The sequence below is a fragment of the Berghia stephanieae genome, chromosome 5 (genome assembly GCF_034508935.2).
Source record: "Berghia stephanieae isolate SIO BIC M18660-M18661 chromosome 5, UCSD_Bste_1.3, whole genome shotgun sequence".
Taxonomy (NCBI): Eukaryota; Metazoa; Mollusca; class Gastropoda; order Nudibranchia; family Aeolidiidae; genus Berghia; species Berghia stephanieae.
The window spans coordinates 82,820,593-82,840,069 of record NC_088364.1 but is presented as its reverse complement, the minus strand read 5'-3'; the positions used below and the strand labels follow the sequence as shown (position 1 = coordinate 82,840,069).

General features: G+C 35.7%; 1 protein-coding gene across 3 annotated transcripts in view; it reads right to left on the bottom strand.

Moving 5' to 3' along the window:
• Window positions 1-8,161: 8,161 nt before the first annotated feature.
• Window positions 8,162-19,477, bottom strand: part of LOC144973741 (protein FAM234B-like) — a 29,680-nt gene continuing 18,364 nt past the window's right edge. For all 3 annotated transcript variants that reach the window (XM_078916574.1, XM_078916576.1, XM_078916575.1), the window contains exons 10-15: window positions 18,861-18,954; window positions 15,483-15,659; window positions 14,703-14,781; window positions 13,041-13,190; window positions 11,824-11,925; window positions 8,162-10,858 (exon numbers count right to left, since the gene is read on the bottom strand). In XM_078916574.1, the coding sequence (XP_078772700.1) occupies window positions 10,455-10,858; window positions 11,824-11,925; window positions 13,041-13,190; window positions 14,703-14,781; window positions 15,483-15,659; window positions 18,861-18,954 (1,006 nt within the window). In that variant the 3' untranslated portion in view covers window positions 8,162-10,454. The remainder of the gene's footprint in view (window positions 10,859-11,823; window positions 11,926-13,040; window positions 13,191-14,702; window positions 14,782-15,482; window positions 15,660-18,860; window positions 18,955-19,477) is intronic.

Below are 19,477 nucleotides of genomic sequence, written 5' to 3'. Positions count from 1 at the left end.
CAAATAGCTAGATAGATAGATAGATAAATAGATAGGTAGACAAATAATAAATTGATAGATAGATAGATAGATAGATAGATAGAAAGATAGATAATAGATAGATAGATAGATAGATAGATGATAGATAGATAGATAGATGATAGATAGATAGATAGATAGATAAAAGGTAGATAGTAGATAGATAGATAGCAGATATATATATATATATATATATATATATATATATATATATAATATATATATATATATATATATATATATATATATATATATATATATATATATATATATATAGATAGATAGATAATAGATAGATAGATAGATAGATAGATAGATAGATAGATAGATAGATAGATAGATAGATAGATAGATAGATAGACAGGTAGATAGATAAATAGATAGATAGATGATAGATAGATAGATATGTTTGTTTGTTTGTTTTTAAGGGTTTTAAGGCGCTTGCAACACATTTAGGTTATATCAGCGCCAGTAAAAAGGGAGAAAATGGGATAGTAAAAAGTTCTAGAATTACAATTAAAGCATCCAAGACAAAAGTAAGATGAAGGGCGTTATGAATCTAGAAAATAGCTCGAATGATTGCCATGCAAAATATAGGCTTTATTCAACATTTAAATCGACATGATCTGGAAAGAAATTCAAACACAAAGAGTTAGACAATACAGTACAGACACAGATCAATTAGAAACATAAAGTGACAAATAGAACTATCTCTAAACAGTAAACAATATCATGACAAAGGGGAACTGGGAACAAAAAGGGATCAGATGTAGATTCCAAGAGCATATCACCAATGTACTTTGTTTGAGATCACCTATAAGTCTCATCCGGACACAAGCACAAAATCCATCAAAGAGGAATACACTCAAATGCTTGCATTATACATTAAAAATAACAAATATAACAACACATAACAGAGAGATGATTTACAAGGAAAAAAATATCATCTCCCGAAACAATAACTATGCGTTTGATTGTTTCCCTCCCAGCTAGGACAAAACCAAGTAATCTCATTCCAAGACAAAGACAGAAAGCGTGTCATTATCGGGCCCCATTCTCCAAGCGCCGTTGCCAGCGTTTCCGACACTATGCGTATGGACTTGCACATCTCCCTTCTCAACGTTCTCGCTTCTACCCCACACTAGGGCGTCGTACTCCGTGGTGGAATAACATACGTAGTAAGGGACGGACGTCCTCAGGAGTAAATTGAAAAGCATCCCAGTTGATTCCGCCAGCTTCCTCAAAAGACTTGCGTTTCTCTATCTTCCGGGAAACTCCTTCGAGATGCATCCCATAGGCAAGGCTGCGGTCCAGCATAATCCCCAGGCATTTTGGATTCGGCTCGTATGCGAAATTATTCACAAAAGGAAGTTTCTTTGCATCGTGTCTGTTCCATAATAGCGCATCTTGTTTCAAAACACTACCTTCACCAGAAATAGTCCATCATTTCATTTTTTGACCTTGGTTTGGTTTATCAGACAAATCGTTTAAATACTTTTTTCTCTGCACTTTTTCAATAAAGGTTTTATTCATTTTTGTTATTTTAATAGTTCCAAGCTAAATTAAACCGACACAATCGATATAAATCTCAAAAGAAGACTTTAGAAATTAATGAAATTGAGCAGTTGCAATACAGACATGAACTAAGGGAATTAACTCAATAATATTATTTAAAAGTCTGGTCATCCAGATTACTCTATCTTTGATTGGTCTGCCTCACAGAGGTAAGGTCTCAATCCAGGACAGACAGAAAGCTAGTTGGAAAACAGATACAGGGGGATAAAAGTAAGACACAGTAAGTGCCTCCCTGCCAGCTATGGGAGGTCAGGAACCCCACCCAGGAAGACACAGTAAGGGACCTCCCTGCCAGCTATGGGAGGTCAGGAACCCCACCCAGGAAGACACAGTAAGTGACCTCCCTGCCCACTATGGGAGGTCAGAAACCCACAGTAAGTTACCCCCCTGCCCACTATTGGAGGTCAGAAACCCCACCTATTAAGACACAGTAAGTGACCTCCCTGCCCGCTATGGGAGGTCAGGAACCCCACCCAGGAAGACACAGTAAGTGACCTCCCTGCCCACTATGGGAGGTCAGGAACCCCACCAAGGAAGACACAGTAAGTGACCTCCATGCCCACTATGGGAGGTCAGGAACCCCACCCAGAGATCCGAGTGAAACCAATCATCGGTTTGAACCCAGAACGCTGCACTTAACCACTTGGACAAACATCTTTACCAGGAAAAGATTAAATAAAAACCAACACATTTATCTCTCACAAATATTGACTTTTATTAACAAGGCACAATGGGGACAAAGTTTAGCTTCATTTTCCTGGTTCCTAAGCATTCTTTGGTTGTTTGTTTTTAGAAGTAAAATGGAGCTTACAACATATTCCTAAGCAGTGGCTGGTCACATGACGACATATTATTAAGCTCATTTTCGGCAGACATAAAAAGTCGTCCCAACCCTGGAACCCCTGAGTCCAATGAGACAATGACCGTGTCAATTTGTGACAGAGTTGGATGATCGAAATCTAATACTTGGGATATAAAGCCCCAAATCATTTTGAGCGCATGAAATAATTTGCGCATTCTATAAGCTGTTTAAAATAAGATTTCACTTCAGCCTGTATGGTTTGAATGTTAATTCTATGTTGCTGAAATGTTCAGATAACAATCTGTTAAAGGCAGTCATGGAACTGGGAAGGCCAAGAGCTACCAGCGCCAAAAAGGTCTTCTGATGGTCCATTCATTAACCAGGAAAATGAAAACTTTAACATACATCGTCCCATTAACTTACACATACATTGATTGTTTGTTTTTAATGGTTTTACGGCGCTTGCAACACATTAAGGTCATATAAGCGCCAATAAAAAGGAAGAAAATGGGATAGTAAAAAGTTTTAGAATTACAATTAAAGTACCCATGAAACGGGAAGACAAAGTTCATATAGGGAACAGATGTTGATTCCAAGAGCACACTATCAGTGTACTTAGTTTGAGATCACCTAAATGTCTCATCCTGACACAAGCACATGTCTCTACTAAGAGGAACACAATCAAACGTTTACAAATAATATATTATATATTTAAAATACAAATACATAACAGAGAGATGATTTACAAAACAAAAAAATATAATAATCTCCCAAAACTCTAACTATACATTTGACTGTTTCACTCTCAGCTAGGGTACCCAGTCAGGACAAAACCAAGTAATCTCATTCCAAGACAAAGACAGAAAGCATGTTGGAAAACAGATATAGGGGGACAGAAGACACAGTAAGTGCCTCCCTGCCCACTATGGGAGGTCAGGAACCCCACCCAGAAATTTCATTTACATTTCTCTTTGTAATTCCAATCAACAAGAAAAAAAAATATATATATACATTTTATAACAAGTGTGGAAAAGTCAATGGCAAGTAAATAATATAAAATGTCTTGAAATGTAGACAGATAAAAAAAAAAAAGAAATTTTACGATTTTCCTCACTTTGCGATTGTAAGGATGGGTATCGCGTCTTCTCTGAAAATTATTAAGCTTGAACAAATCCGGACCAAATGTCCTCCATCAATTATTCTGAGATGGACCAGACATGATGGAAGAAGGGACTGGAAGGAAGAAAGGAATTTCTATGATGTTGATTCATCAAGAATGACTGGAATTAGTGAATGCATTTCAGTTGCTTGTTTGGCTTGGAGGGAGGGAAGGCGTTTTAGACCCTTTTGTTTTTGTTGTTTGTTTTTAAGGGTTTTACGGCGCTTGCAACACATTTAGGTTATATCAGCGCCAGTAAAAAGGAAGAAAATGGAATAGTAAAAAGTTCTAGAATTACAATTAAAGCACCTAAGAGAAAGTAAAACAAAGGGAACTGGAAACAAATAGGGATCAGATGTAGATTCCAAGAGCACACCACCAATGTACTTAGTTTGAGATCACCAATAAGTTTCATCCGGACACAAGCACAAGATCCAACAAAGAGAACACACTCAAATGCTTACATTATACATTCAAAATAACAAATATAATAGCACATAACAGAGAGATGATTTACAAGGAAAAAAATATCATCTCCCAAAACAATAATTATGCATTTGACTGTTTCCCTCCCAGCTAGGACTCCGGCCAGGGCCAGGACAAAACCAAGTAATCTCATTCCTAGACAAAGAAAGAAAGCATGTTGGAAAACAGATATAAGGGGATAGAAGACACAGTATGTACCCCCCTGCCCACTATGGGAAGTCACGAACCCCACCCAGTTAGACCCTTTTATGTAATTTCAGCGCCAGTAAAAATGAAGACGGTAAAACATTCAATTGATTTAGATTACGTTGATTAGCACCTGTAACAAAAGTAGGGCAAAAGGGACGAATTCAACAGAGGCCTGAAGGGTGGCCAAGAACAATTTTCGATTCGTCATACATGAGCCTGTCACACTGACAACGTCATACATGAGCCTGTCACACTGACAACGTCATACATGAGCCTGTCACACTGACAACGTCATACATGAGCCTGTCACACTGACAACGTCATACACGAGCCTGTCACACTGACAACGTCATACACGAGCCTGTCACACTGACAACGTCATACATGAGCCTGTCACACTGACAACGTCATACATGAGCCTGTCACACTGACAACGTCATACATGAGCCTGTCACACTGACAACGTCATACATGAGCCTGTCACACTGACAACTGATCACAAATATTCAACGGGTAAAAAAAAAAGAAAATAATAACTTTTAGTTACAGGTCTATTTTGTACAGCATGTTGGTTTTTTTTTCTTAAAAAAGAAGGGGGGGGGGGGGGGGGGGGGGGGGAGGAATTCACCTTAGAATGCAGTTCTTATAAGATGATGATATCCTGTTACTATTACAAGCTCCGTCAAATACCAATTACAATATGAAACATAACCATGACATGTCAATTGTATTACCAGAGACCCCACCCAGGAGATCCTGTACAAATAAAGAAGACAAATCCTGTCAGGATAATGGAAACATCCGGATGGTGGATTATGGATCAGAGAGACACGACTGTATAGACATCACAGAAACAAACATTTTGTTTTTGAGGGTTATACGGCGCTTGCAACACATTAAGGTCATATCAGCGCCAGTAAAAAGGAAGAAATGGGATAGTAAAATGTTATAGAATTCAATGAAGCACCCAAGAAAAGGTAAGACAAAGGGGAATTTGTTCAAATAGGAAACAGATGTAGATTCCAAGAGCACACTATCAAAGTACTCAGTTTGAGATCACCTAAAAGTCTCATCTAGACACAAGCACAGGTCCCCACTAAGAGGAATACACTCAAATGTTAACAAAACAAATATAACATGTAAATAAAACATAATACAGTCCATAACAGAGAGATGATTTACAAGGAAAAAAAATATCATCTCCCAAAGCAATAACTATACATTCGACTGTTTCTCTCTCAGCCAAGGACTCCGACCAAGGTTAGGACAAAACCAAGCAATCTCACCCCAAGACAAAGACAGAAAGCATGTTGGAAAACAGATATAAGGGGATAGAAGACACAGTATGTACCTCCCTGCCCGCTATGGGAGGTCAGGATCCCCACCCAGAACAAACATTTTAAAATGCATCAAAAGCTGAATTTGATTAATGACTAGGCGGTAAGAAATATCTTTTTTTCATGTATAAAATTTCTATTTACAAAAAAAACTACCAAAGTGAACAGGCAGGCTACCGATAGCCCAGCTAGGGAGCTCACAACAACCAACATCAGCTATCTTTCACACACACACAAACAAACAATAACTAAAAAAAAAAGAAAGAAAGAACGAAAAAAATGAAAATAGACAGTTTGTATAAGAGCACGACAGAATCAGCTGACAAAAACTGTAAAGACAATAAAGGCAGCAAAGTTGATGTAAAAGTTACGGTACTTAAAACACTTTCAAGTCACATTAGCACTATAAAAAAAGTCAAATGATAGACACACATTGTCAGAAAATTACACATTACCTATAGATAGAGTTAATTTTTACATCAACAACAAGCACTCAATAAATGGGAAAACAAAGGAAAGAAGTAAATTAGGATGACAACGTAGGCAGATGTGGTTAGCCGGAGATATCTGGAGACATTATAGAAAATAATTTAAAACAAAAAAACACAAAAACAAACCCCTTTATCCACGCTGTAAGATATCTGAGAGGAAAATAACCTATTACAAAACTGAAAATACTGGTATGCCAAAATCTAAAGAACAAGTCAGAGAGGGTTAATTCAAAACTGGAAGGAAGGGAATTGCTTCAGTATCGATTATATAATTTTGAAAATAGTTACGATATAATTAATGGTGTGCGGCTTTTACATTTTGCGATATCTACAAATTTGTTAAAAAATAAATAATTTTTTGTTTTTAAGGGTTTTACAGTGTTTGCAACACATTTAGGTCATATAAGCACCAGAAAAAAGGAAGAAAATGGGAAAAGTTCTAGAATTACAATTAAAGCACCCAAGAAAAAGTAAGACAAACGGGAATAGGTTCAAATACGGAACAGATGGCGAGTCCAAGAGCACACTACATCGTGTGTACTTAGTTTGAGATCACCCTAAATGTCTCATCCTGACACAAGCACAGGTCCCCACTAAGAGAAACACACTCAAATGTTTACAAATCATATATATATTTAAACTAAATACAGTGCAAAGCAAAGAGTTGATTTACAAGACAAAACATATCATCTCCCAAAACTCTTAACTATACATTTGACTGTTTCCCTCCCAGCCAAGGACTCTGGCCAGGGTCAGGAAAAACCAAGTAATCTCATTCCAAGACAAAGACAGAAAGCAATTGGAAAACAGATAATGAAACAAATTATTATCAAAATGTAGGCAGTAAACATATAGTGAATGAAATTTAGAATAAAATTCATGAATAATTCAAATACATGAAAATTGAAGTATATGACAAAGGTAAGAAAATAAAAATATCATTCAAAAGGAGTAAATAAATGCTGAGATCAGCATTTTGATACAAATGACAAATGTCCTTTTTGGCAGCCTTGTAAATATGAGAAGGGAAATAACCCATGTAAATCATACATTTTAAATTATTTCAAGAAGAAAAAAAAAATGGGGAAAAAAACCACCACATTTTCTGGGGAAAAAACCCCCAAAAAACCAAAAAAAACCCAGAAATATGAATGCCACCAAAAACGTTGAAGATAAGGCTGAGTTGGACTTTGTTACACCTTGAAAGGACTCAGGCTGTAAATACATGACTGTCTTCAAACGTTTGGATTTCTTTCACAGAGGACATTGAAATGTTTAGGAAAAATGAAAGTAATCACATATGTATATATATATATATATATATATATATATATATATATATATATATATATATATATATATATATATATATATATATATATATATATATATATATATGAGGTCAAAGTCAGAGAATTTAAGTAGATCCTAGCCGTCACCCTGTGGTCAAGACAAGAATAAACAAAAGTTTCAGAGCCATACAGGAGGACAGGCTTGACATTTGAATGAAATAAGGCAAGCAAGTCATTTCTCCTACATCTATCAAACCTTGTAAAAAAAAAGTCTCGTGATATAGATAAGATAACAAAAAGTATAGATTAACTCACGGCACGGTCTATTTGACGTCTGATTAGGTGGGCCTGGATGAAAAGAGTCTCAATTCAGGGGAGACAGTAGATTCAAAACAGAATAAAATACTTGACAAGGAAATGTTTCAAGTTCAAATCCCTTCTTTAGCTAACAACAAAAACAATTAAACTGTAAAACGTCACATATTTTATAGATTTTATGTCCAGCATTATTACTGCAGTCAATGTTACTATTGGTGGAAGAAGGGTTTGTCTGTATTTTATGTCCAGCATTGTTACTGCTGTCAATGTTACTATTACTGGAAGAAGGGTTTGTCTGTATTTTATGTCCAGCATTGTTACTGCTGTCAATGTTACTATTACTGGAAGAAGGGTTTGTCTGTATTTTATGTCCAGTATTGTTACTGCTGTCAATGTTACTATTACTGGAAGAGGGGTTTGTCTGTATTTTATGTCCAGCATTATTACTGCTGTCAATGTTACTATTACTGGAAGGGTTTAGAGCTTAAAATGTTTTGGGCCTTGTATTTTGCTCTTTTTAAAAATTTTTTTGATGATGTTTTAATCATTTCTGTTCAATACTTTTGACTTTCTAAAAATTACCAATGCACCAATCTCAGTCTTGATTTTTATTGTCACTTGCCCATTGAGAAATTGATGAGTTTCAACCATTGTTATGTTTAGTAAGGGCAGTCATTTTACACATACAATCACAAGCTACTATCCCAAATATGCTTAAACTTAAATCTATACAGCTGCAAAATTCAAAATCAATAAATATATATCGACAAATTGATGGTAGACTTAAAGACACCGAAATACATTATTTGATAGAAAACATTTGTGAAGTAATACCTGATAAATAATTGGCTAAATGATACATCAAAATAAATCCAACATGTAATAATACATTTTTTAAAAACTTGTCATTGTCACATGACGGCATACATTCAATTTTGTCCACAACGACAATTAATAAAACTATAATCAAATTAAAGAATGACTTAAACCCAACGATATCAGTATAAACACTGAACGGACGCTTGGACGTGTCAGTATAAACACTGAACGGACACCTTGGACGTGTCAGTATAAACACTGAACGGACGCTTGGACGTGTCAGTATAAACACTGAACGGACGCCTTGGATGTGTCAGTATAAACACTGAACGGACGCCTTGGACGTGTCAGTATAAACACTGAACGGACCCCTTGGACGTGTCAGTATAAACACTGAATGGACGCCTTGGACGTGTCAGTATAAACACTGAATGGACGCCTTGGACGTGTCAGTATAAACACTGAATGGACGCCTTGGACGTGTCAGTAAAAACACTGAACGCCTTGGACGTGTCAGTTAAAAACACTGAATGCCTTGGACGTGTCAGTTAAAAACACTGAACGCCTTGGACGTGTCAGTATAAACACTGAACGGACGCCTTGGACGTGTCAGTATAAACACTGAACGGACGCCTTGGTCATGGACATAGAGATAAAGAAAACATTTGCCTTTCAAACGCAGACATTAGAGATCATTTACAAAAAGTCGATTTTTGCAATCACTGAAGGCGTTATTACTTGTCACTTTGTCCCAATCGGGTGAACTTAATTATAAAGTGTGAGCTAGTGGCAGTGGGGTGAGGGGAAGACACTGCTCACCTTTGAATTGGGATGTCATGGGTTCCAATCTCAATGGAGACACATGGAAGATTTATTGAATGACTGCATTCTCTAAACATGTAAACTTGACCATTAAAATAACGCAATATCCACTTAACGTGCTCAAAGCACTTTACAAGGGGAGCCTAGCCAACAGCAGCAATTACCATGGTGCCTGTAAGTCAATGTTACAAATTTTTGTTTGTTTGACAACGCTGTAAATGGCCAGGTACTCATTTTACACCTGAGTAAGATGAGAGAATCTGAGTAAAGAACCTTTTCAAACCCTAGACCTTACAATCAGAAGGTGAGTGTCCTACCACTGGACCACATTTCTACACAAGGGCCTATTCCATACAGTGCCATTCCACACTGACATCAAACGTAGATAAGAGGTCCCACACCTTTAATGAGCTGTCTAACTATGATTGATGCAAAAAGGCGTTAAACTATCTAACACAATTCATTTTGCAGTTTTATTTGGGGTTAAGGGTCGCATTCAAGCAGAGAACAGAGAATGTGATTATTCGATGTGCGATCAAGTGTAGCGAATTGTATCTAGAAACATTTGGAACTTAAAGGGTACAGATCGCATTTACAATTATTACACACTCCCAAGACATCTTAACCAAAAAGAATAATTGTATAAGAGAAAGGGGGCGGGGTGGGGGGGTGAAGTAAGCATACATAATCGTTCACACAATACTGCAATAAAAATGAATAAATTAAAGCTGAATGTTAATGCAATATAAAAATAAGTTTTATACTATACATAAATAACGCAGCACCAATAATCATAATCAACTGAGCAATTGACAAGTCTTCAATTCAATCAAAAATAAATTCGAGACCCTCTTTCTCAAAATGATATTACTGTGAATTTGAAGTAAAAACGATCAGAATTACACTTTTTTTTTTTTAGCGCTTGAACTCTCTCGTTACCTTATAAGTGGATGATCAATCAAATTTGTTTGATATTCATTCATGTTCAACTCAAAAGGGTTAAGTGTTTTCTCACTCTCATCCATAAAAACAAACTGTCGTCCTCCAGGGCTTCAAATTTTAGCACCTGATTCATTGGTAATATTATCAATTTGAGGTAGTGTGGGTCAAATGGGTTAAAAAAGTAAATTGAACAAGATGAAGATCTCACGTTGCTGGTACATGGTACCAACTGTCTCCTCGACAACCCAAATACTGGCACCAGCCTTGAAGAGATTGGAATATCACAGAGTCCACGTGCTGTTTCAGTCTTACAGACAATGGCAATTTGCTGCTACTGTCATTCTCACTATTTTTACCACTACTACTAACACTGTCACCTTGATCTTCAACGGCAATCGAATCATCCATAATTGAATTATCCTCTGAATCCCGAGCCAATAAATGAATGAATTCCTTCCTGTCAAATACTGTCTGGAGATTGAATTTGGAGAGAATGACTTTGGAGACAGCTTGAAGGGGGTTGTACGTGTCGCCTAAGCGAGTTCCTGTCATTTGGGTTAGATGGACGTAGTCCAGATGCCCATCCCCATCAACGTCACCGACAGCACCTGGTGGGGAAAGAAAACAAATCCCAAAAGTTTGCATCTATACGATGGAATAAACAAAAATGAATATAACAAAATATCAAGACCCTTCTTCAGCAAACAACAAAAAACAATGAAAACATAAACAATGAAAATGTAAACAATGAAAATGTAAACAATGAAAATGTAAACAATGAAATGTAAACAATGAAAATGTAAACAATGAAAATGTAAACAATGAAAATGTAAACAATGAAAATGTAAACAATGAAAATGTAAACAATGAAAATGTAAACATATTACTTCAAAACAAGCTGTTCTGTTTTTGAAGGTGTTTATATTCATTTTTGTTTATTACTTTTTTACAGAACGTGTAATGGCACGTGACCAATTTGAGTAATTTGGTGGGGAAAAAAGTGTAAAAACAAAATCAAGCCAAGCAATGATTAAGATAAATAACGAACTATCACAGAGAGAGAGAGAGAGAGAGAGAGAGAGAGAGAGAGAGAGAGAGAGAGAGAGAGAGAGAGAGAGTGTGTGTGTGTGTGTGTGTCAATAACTTACTACTGGTCACTGTTTAACATTCTGATTCCAATACTCTTCAACAGTCGTAACGTCACTTCCTTCCTAATGACGCAAGGTAACTTAGTAACACTGGCTCTAAACTATCGGAACAATGGCGGACGCTTGTATGAAATATTTCCCCGGAGAGTATAAAAGCGTATCCAGACGGAAAATAAACATAAATTTGATCATGTTTTGACTTTTACACATTCTGATCACAAGGCATATGAAAAGTTCTAGCCAGCATGAAGAATAAAAAGTAATGATTTTCTTTGTTTTGAACCAAGATGGCCGCTGTTGCCAGGCGGCGTGACATCAGACTATTGAATCCAATTGATAACACTTTTAAAAATTTATTTTAAAACACACAGAAGACCAAATACAAGACCAATCTAATCAATACTCTATACTAAGTGAAATCATACCAGTGAAGCTGGTGGGCGTGAGAACCAGACACATGTTAATCTTGTCCTTGTGTCTTTCTGACAGAGAATGGCAATGGAATGTCCCTGGCTTGTGATCCAGCTCTGGGAATGACAAGAAATAGAGATGGAATCAATAACGGAAGGACTGACCGCATCAACTGGTCAGGTATACTTAACCTGTCACTCTCTCCTTACCAGCCATTTTCACAATTATCCCAAAAACTTCACACCCAACTAACACAAAAACATATTTTTTATCACGCAAACACAATAGCAGTAATGTTCTTGCCATAAATAATTTTTTTAGCAAAATATGCTCTACAACACAATGTTCATTTTGTTTAAATTTTATGATATACAAAAGAAATTTGAATAAGAAAAATGTTGGTTGTATCGTAACGAATGTGATGATTTTCCTATAGTTGGTAAGGAGAGGGTTAAATATTGGTTGTATCATAACGAATGTGACGATTTTCCTGTCGTTGGTAAGGAGAGGGTTAAATAATGGTTGTATCGTAACGAATGTGACGATTTTCCTGTCGTTGGTAAGGAGAGGGTTAAATATTGGTTGTCACATTCGTTACGATTTTCCTAAAAGTTGATAAGGAGAGGGGTTAACTCTTGCTCTCCTTAAAATTTTCAACAATTTTTAACCATTAAAAAAATAATATCAATAAACATAAACCACCACCACCAACAAAAACAAACGATTAACAAAGTATACGGCCTAAAATATTACACAATACAATTTAAAAACAAGTGTTGGGTTGCAAAGTTGTAGAAGATTTTTGGCTAAAATGAAAAACAGTTTTTATCTGTTTATATTTGTTTGCTTTTTTGAATAGAAAGGTTTCACAGTGAGTGTAACATTCAAGGTCGTTTCAACACCATTGTTAGTTTATGGCAATACAGGTGTAATATAAACAAAGCCTAATATAACATATTATAATAAGCCTAAGTGCATTTATCTTTCTCTTCCATCTATTCATCAAAAGAAAACAACTAAAAAGCTGTATCTCTAATATAATCATGATGTAAATTGAAACAAAAAGTTTTATTTCTTTTTAAACATATGAAGACATTATGTCAACCATTTGACACGTGTACCGTGATTCAGTGTTTAATAACATGCAAAGAAAAATTTAACTCATTTGATAAAAAAATTATTCTCATAAAGTTGACAATGAATAAAAAAAAAGTTTCAATTGACAACTCACGATAGTGGAATCTCTCAGCCTTTTGCTGTAAGATGCGAAGAGGGCGACTGCGTAACGTGTAATCAAATATCAAAATATCCTGACTCAAAGAATCCAAGTCTTCGTCACACGTCGCATGTCTTTGGATAACATCGGAACCAACAGACTCGCCTGAAACAAAAACAAAAATTCACAATAAACATTTCTTCGATTCCACCATTCATTACAATAATTTGTTTGTTTGTTTGTTTGTTTGTTTTTTTGTTTGTTTGTTGCTTTAGGTCTCTTCCAACACAATTGAGGTTATATGAGAGACCGCTGAAACAAAAAAAACAAGCAATCTAACAAAAATAGTACAAATGTCAATCAAAATCATAACCTAAAGATATCATAAGCTAAATTATAAATAACCAAGAACAAACAGGCAGAAGATTTACAGAAAAAAAAATATCCCCTGTCAAAAATACAATCACAAACCAAAGAAGCAGGATAGGCTAGTAAAGAGAAGAAGAAACGACATCATTATCGGATCGTACACCCATGCGAACATCATAGGTATATGATTCAAGGGTGATGCTCCCATCCAACCACCCGCCATTACAATAATGCTTGCTGGCATTTTGTTTGGTTGTTTTGAAGGGATTGCAATATATATATATATATAGGTCATTTCAGCACAAGTAAAAAGGAAGAATTTAAGCACACAAATAAAAGTAAGACAAAGGGGAATGGTTCCATAGAGAACAGATGTAGATTCCAAGAACACACTATCAGCGCACGTAGTTTGAGATCACCTAAAAGTCTCATTCAGACAGAAGCACATTGAGAACAGATGTAGATTCCAAGAGCACACTATCAGCGCACTTAGTTTGAGATCACCTAAAAGTCTCATTCAGACAGAAGCACATTGAGAACAGATGTAGATTCCAAGAACACACTATCAGCGCACTTAGTTTGAGATCACCTAAAAGTCTCATTTAGACAGAAGCACATTGCGAACAGATGTAGATTCCAAGAGCACACAATCAGCGCACTTAGTTTGAGATCACCTAAAAGTCTCATTCAGACAGAAGCACATTGAGAACAGATGTAGATTCCAAGAGCACACTATCAGCGCACTTAGTTTGAGATCACCTAAAAGTCTCATCAGACAGAAGCACAGGATCCCCCAAAGAGGACCATACTCAAATGCTTACATTATGCATTCAAAATAACAAAAATATAACAATATATAAAGCTTAAAGGAGAGCTGATTTACAATGAGAAAAATATCACCTCTCAAAACTAACTCTATACACTTGACTGTTTTCCTCTCAGCCAAGGGGACGGTCAAACCAAGTCATCTCATTCCAGGACAAAGACAGAAAACAAGATATAGGGGGACAGAAGACACAGCTAGTGACCTCCTGCCCTCCATGGGAGGTCAAAGACCCCAACCAGACATTAGTTAGTAGAACAAGTGTAAATGAGTAACAATAAAAACAATTTAAAATAAACAAGAGCCAAAAGCAAATAGTTTGCCCAAGATAAAATGGATGACAAAGCATTTCAGGTCATGGATGACAAAGCATTTCAGGTCATGGATGACAAAGCATTTCAGGTCATGGATGACAAAGCATTTCAGGTCATGGATGACAAAGCATTTCAGGTCATGGATGACAAAGCATTTCAGGTCATACTTACACATCATTTGGAATTCCTCAAAACTCATATTGGGTGAGGAGTTTGGGGGTTCGTCCAACTTGTGGCCCAGATGACGTTTCTACAAAAATAGACGATAGATGAAAAATAAACTGAATAAAATAATAACGATGATGATGAAGATTATTCTAATGATAATAATAATAATAATAATAATAATAATAATAATAATAATAATAATAATAATAATAATAATAATAATAATAATAATAATAATATATAATAATAATAATAATAATAATAATAATAATAATAATAATAATAATAATAATAATAATAATAATAATAATAATAATAATAATAATAATAATATAATAATAATAAAATAATAATAATAAAATAATATAATAATAATAATAATAATAATAATAATAATAATAATAATAATAATAATAATAATAATAATAATAATAATAATAATATAATAATAATAGAAAATAACACTAATCATCGCAATTACTACTATCATTAACATCATTATTATTACCATTATCTCATTATTATAATTTAGTGAACAAGACTAATGCAAGACTAATGAATAAAATCAGTTTGAAAAGCAAATTCATGGAGTTATCTACTGACTCTCCATCCAGCCACTCTCAAGTTAGTTTAATTCTCTTTCTAAAATGATTATAAAGCAGATCATTTTTTTTCACAACAGTTTGAAAATCCACTCTACAGTTGAACGCACCTTTCTCACGAGTTCCCCGTCAATTATTAACTTTAATTTTTAACATAAAAAGACCACAGCTGCACACCCACCTTGAGTCCTACAGTTTCCTGAACATTTTCCGAGGAAGTATTCATTCCCACCAACTTCATGATAAACATGTGGGAATTTTTATCCTGGACTTGAATAGACAGATCAGAAGAATAGGCATAACTCTGTGACTGAGTTGACCATAATGTTGTGCCATCTCTCCCGTTCAAAATCAACGTCTGGTTATAATTTTTAAAAATATAATAATAATAATAATAATAATAATAATATATAATAATAATAATAATAATAATAATAATAATAATAATTTGAAAAGCCAATGAAAGAAACAAAGAGGCTTCACAGTGGATGAAAATAATCAGATGTATTTGATATTTCTTTGTTTTCCAGCAGTGTTGATTGTGGTCAGTGAGTGAAAGGGTGACAATGATTGCAAAACTCTGGCCAAAGTAGTGAGCAGTGGGGGCTGCCTGAAGTCTGGGAGAGTCGCAATGTCCATGTAACGGTCAAAGTGGACGGAAAGGTTTCCGATGGGAAAAGTACAGACAATGGATGTTCTGGGTGCAATCCCTTCATCAGCAAAACAAGAAACAAAGGAACGTTAAAAACAAAAACTTTCATTTTTTGTTTCTAACGTTCTTTTTTTTTTCTCCCTTTGCTGATGAAGGGTCTGTATCCAAAACATCCATTGTCTGTACTTTTCCCATCCAAGGGCTTTCAATTTTCACCTTTTTTGTTAGTAAAACTCTGACCCTAGCCTTATATATTTGGGAAAGGCTCTTTTCAAGCATTATAACCCTTGACTCAATTGTCAATGGGTAACAGAAATGTGATGACAAAAAACTGGTTCCAATCTCATTGGAAATGTAAAACCACTCTTCCAGAGGACTGAAAACATATCTTGTGTGATTGATTTTCTGGTGTCAGAGTGATGGCATCTTATTTTCTGGTCTAAATATCTCCTTGATGTCAATAAAGATCATCCATCCATCCTTGCCCTTTTACATCCCACAATCCTAAGAATCTGCCAATACATCCTGCAACTATGACAGTTAGCGTGTACCAATAGGGCACAGAGGTTGTCACCTCACACCTTCTACTCTTTCAGTTCCAAACTCCACGGAATTGTAGTGGGGGATATTATGACAAAATAGCATCAAAAATCTGACACATTGTTGCCAACCCTACACGTGAGAGCCAAAATGAGAAAGACTTTGAACAAAATGCACACTATTCTGAACCCCCCCCCCCCCCCCAGTTATACCAGCTATCATCTCCCAAAACTAAAACTAGACATTTGAATGCTTCCCTCACAGTCAAGGACTTCGGCCAGGGCTAGGAAAAAACCAAGTCATCCATTCCAAGACAAAGACAGAAAGCCATTTGGAAAATAGGTATAAGGGGATAGAAGACACAGCGTGACCTCCTGCCCCCCCATGGGAGGTCAAAGACCCCACCCAGATATGACATGCTAAGGAAATGATTAGCACATTGATTAGCACATCAAGCATGGCAACGCCTTGAAACTGTGCTGCAAAACTGTGACTTTTACTCATAGGAATGTTGAATCATATATAATTAAGTTCAGAAAATTGAATCATACAGTAGAATTACTTTAAACCAAAATTTTGGGGACCTTCTAAACCATTTCGGTTTAAAGACATTTTGGTTTAAAGCAAGTTCCCGTTTTGCAATGTTTTTCAAGGGTAGTAACTATTTAAGTTTAAGGAATTTGCTCATTTAATCGTATCATAGGTTTCCCGTTAAATGGAGTTGTTGAATAAATGCTGTCTTCGTAACCATTAAATTTTTTTTTTTTTTTTGGTGTGTTTAAAAAATATTTTTGGGGGTTTTCATTTTCAATTCAAAATTGTTGAAAGAGTTGAGTTCGGGATGCCGAGTATTTTACATATCTCTGTCTTGATCAACTTTTTTTTCATCGACTTCACATAGTATTTTAATTTTAAACTCCAACGTGTAAGCACAGTGCTTTCTTCAGGCATCTTTTAGTAAAATGCTAAGCTAAAATAAGATCGAAAGTTCTTGTGCGATAATTGATAATGAATGAAGCGCAGCTACTCAGAGGTGAAGTGAAATGGAAATGAAAAGGCGTGTCAATGCTAAGCTGTCTACTACACACCCCTCTTTTGTTGAGAAGCCATAAGGTTCAAAGCTAGGACTTCATATAGATGTCACTGGTTCAAAGGCCTAGTTACATAGAACCTCATCCCCCCCCCCTCACACACACATTTGAACAAAGTGGAAATGAAGTGGCATGTCAATGGTAAGTTGTCTACCTTCCCCCCCCCCCCTCCCTCCTTATTCTCGTGTTGAAAATTTGTCAGTTCCAAAGCATCAACACACGAGCGAGAACATCTCGGTTGCGTGATTTTACACCCCAACTCCCCCTCTTTCCTCATTTTTCGCCTGCCAGTCACCCGCTGTCTTCCTTTTCCAGTCTGTGTAATTGTGGTGTTGGCCAAACCCAAGTGCAGTGATTGAAGTGTTTGCCTACCCCCCCCCCCCACCCCACCCATCACCCTCATCTTTGTTTAATATCGCCGGGCATTATTACGTGTGGCCACCTTCCCGAATTTTTGAAGAAAAATAGAGAGAGAAAAAGGGAAGGTGCTCTCAAGTTGTTTCGGTTTAAAGAAAGTCCTGCTTAGAAGTATTTCGGTTCATCGTAAGAATTAGTACAAAGATAATGAAGAAACTAGTACAATTTATTAAATTCTTTGCGGTTTAAGGTATTTTTCGGTTTAGCTTCTTTCGGTTTAAAGTAATTTTACTGTATTTATTGTACTGAATCCAGATAGATACAAGAGTGCTCATGGTGCAACATTATTTATCAGAGAAAGGGGTGTCATAAACTATAACAAAAACAAACAAAAAAAAATAAGAAAGAAAATAGAAAAGAAAAGAAGAAAATTGTAATAAAATGAAAGGGATCAATTACCCCTGACATAATTACCGTTCCTAAATGCCAAACATCTACAAAAATCAATCTATCTTGCCAAATTGCGTTTGACACAAGATAAAATGTCAAATGACGCACAAGATAAAATGTCAAATGACACACAAGATAAAATGTCAAATGACACACAAGATAAAATGTCAAATGACACACAAGATAAAATGTCAAATGACACACAAGATAAAATGTCAAATGACACACGAGATAAAATGTCAAATGACACACGAGATAAAATGTCAAATGACACACAAGATAAAATGTCAAATGACACACAAGATAAAATGTCAAATGACACACGAGTTAAAATGTCAAATGACACACGAGATAAAATGTCAAATGATACACAAGATAAAATGTCAAATGATACACAAGATAAAATGTCAAATGACACACAAGATAAAATGTCAAATGACACACGAGATAAAATGTCATTTCTACTTACTAGAGATTGATTGTATCTATCCCAGACTCCTTCATTGAAATGCACCAGCCAGTCTAAATCCGAGTCCTCATTATAAAAACCGGGTGTTGGAGAACTGAATGCCGAGGAGAAAATATGGAAATGTTGCTGTGTTAGAACAAGAATAATTTGTCTAGAGACTTCTGATCTAACAATGTTGCTATCACATACAGACAGACAGAGAACAAGAATAATTTGTCTAGAGACTTCTGATCTAACAATGTTGCTATCACATACAGACAGACAGAGGACAAGAGTAATTTGTCTAGAGATTTCTGATCTAACAATGTTGCTATCACATACAGACAGACAGAGAATAAGAGTAATTTGTCTTGAGACTTCTGATCTAACAATGTTGCTATCACATACAGACAGACAGAGAACAAGAGTAATTTGTCTAGAGATTTCTGATCTAACAATGTTGCTATCACATACAGACAGACAGAGAACAAGAGTAATTTGTCTAGAGACTTCTGATCTAACAATGTTGATATCACATACAGACAGACAGAGAACAAGAGTAATTTGTCTAGAGACTTCTGATCTAACAATGTTGCTATCACATACAGACAGACAGAGAACAAGAGTAATTTGTCTTG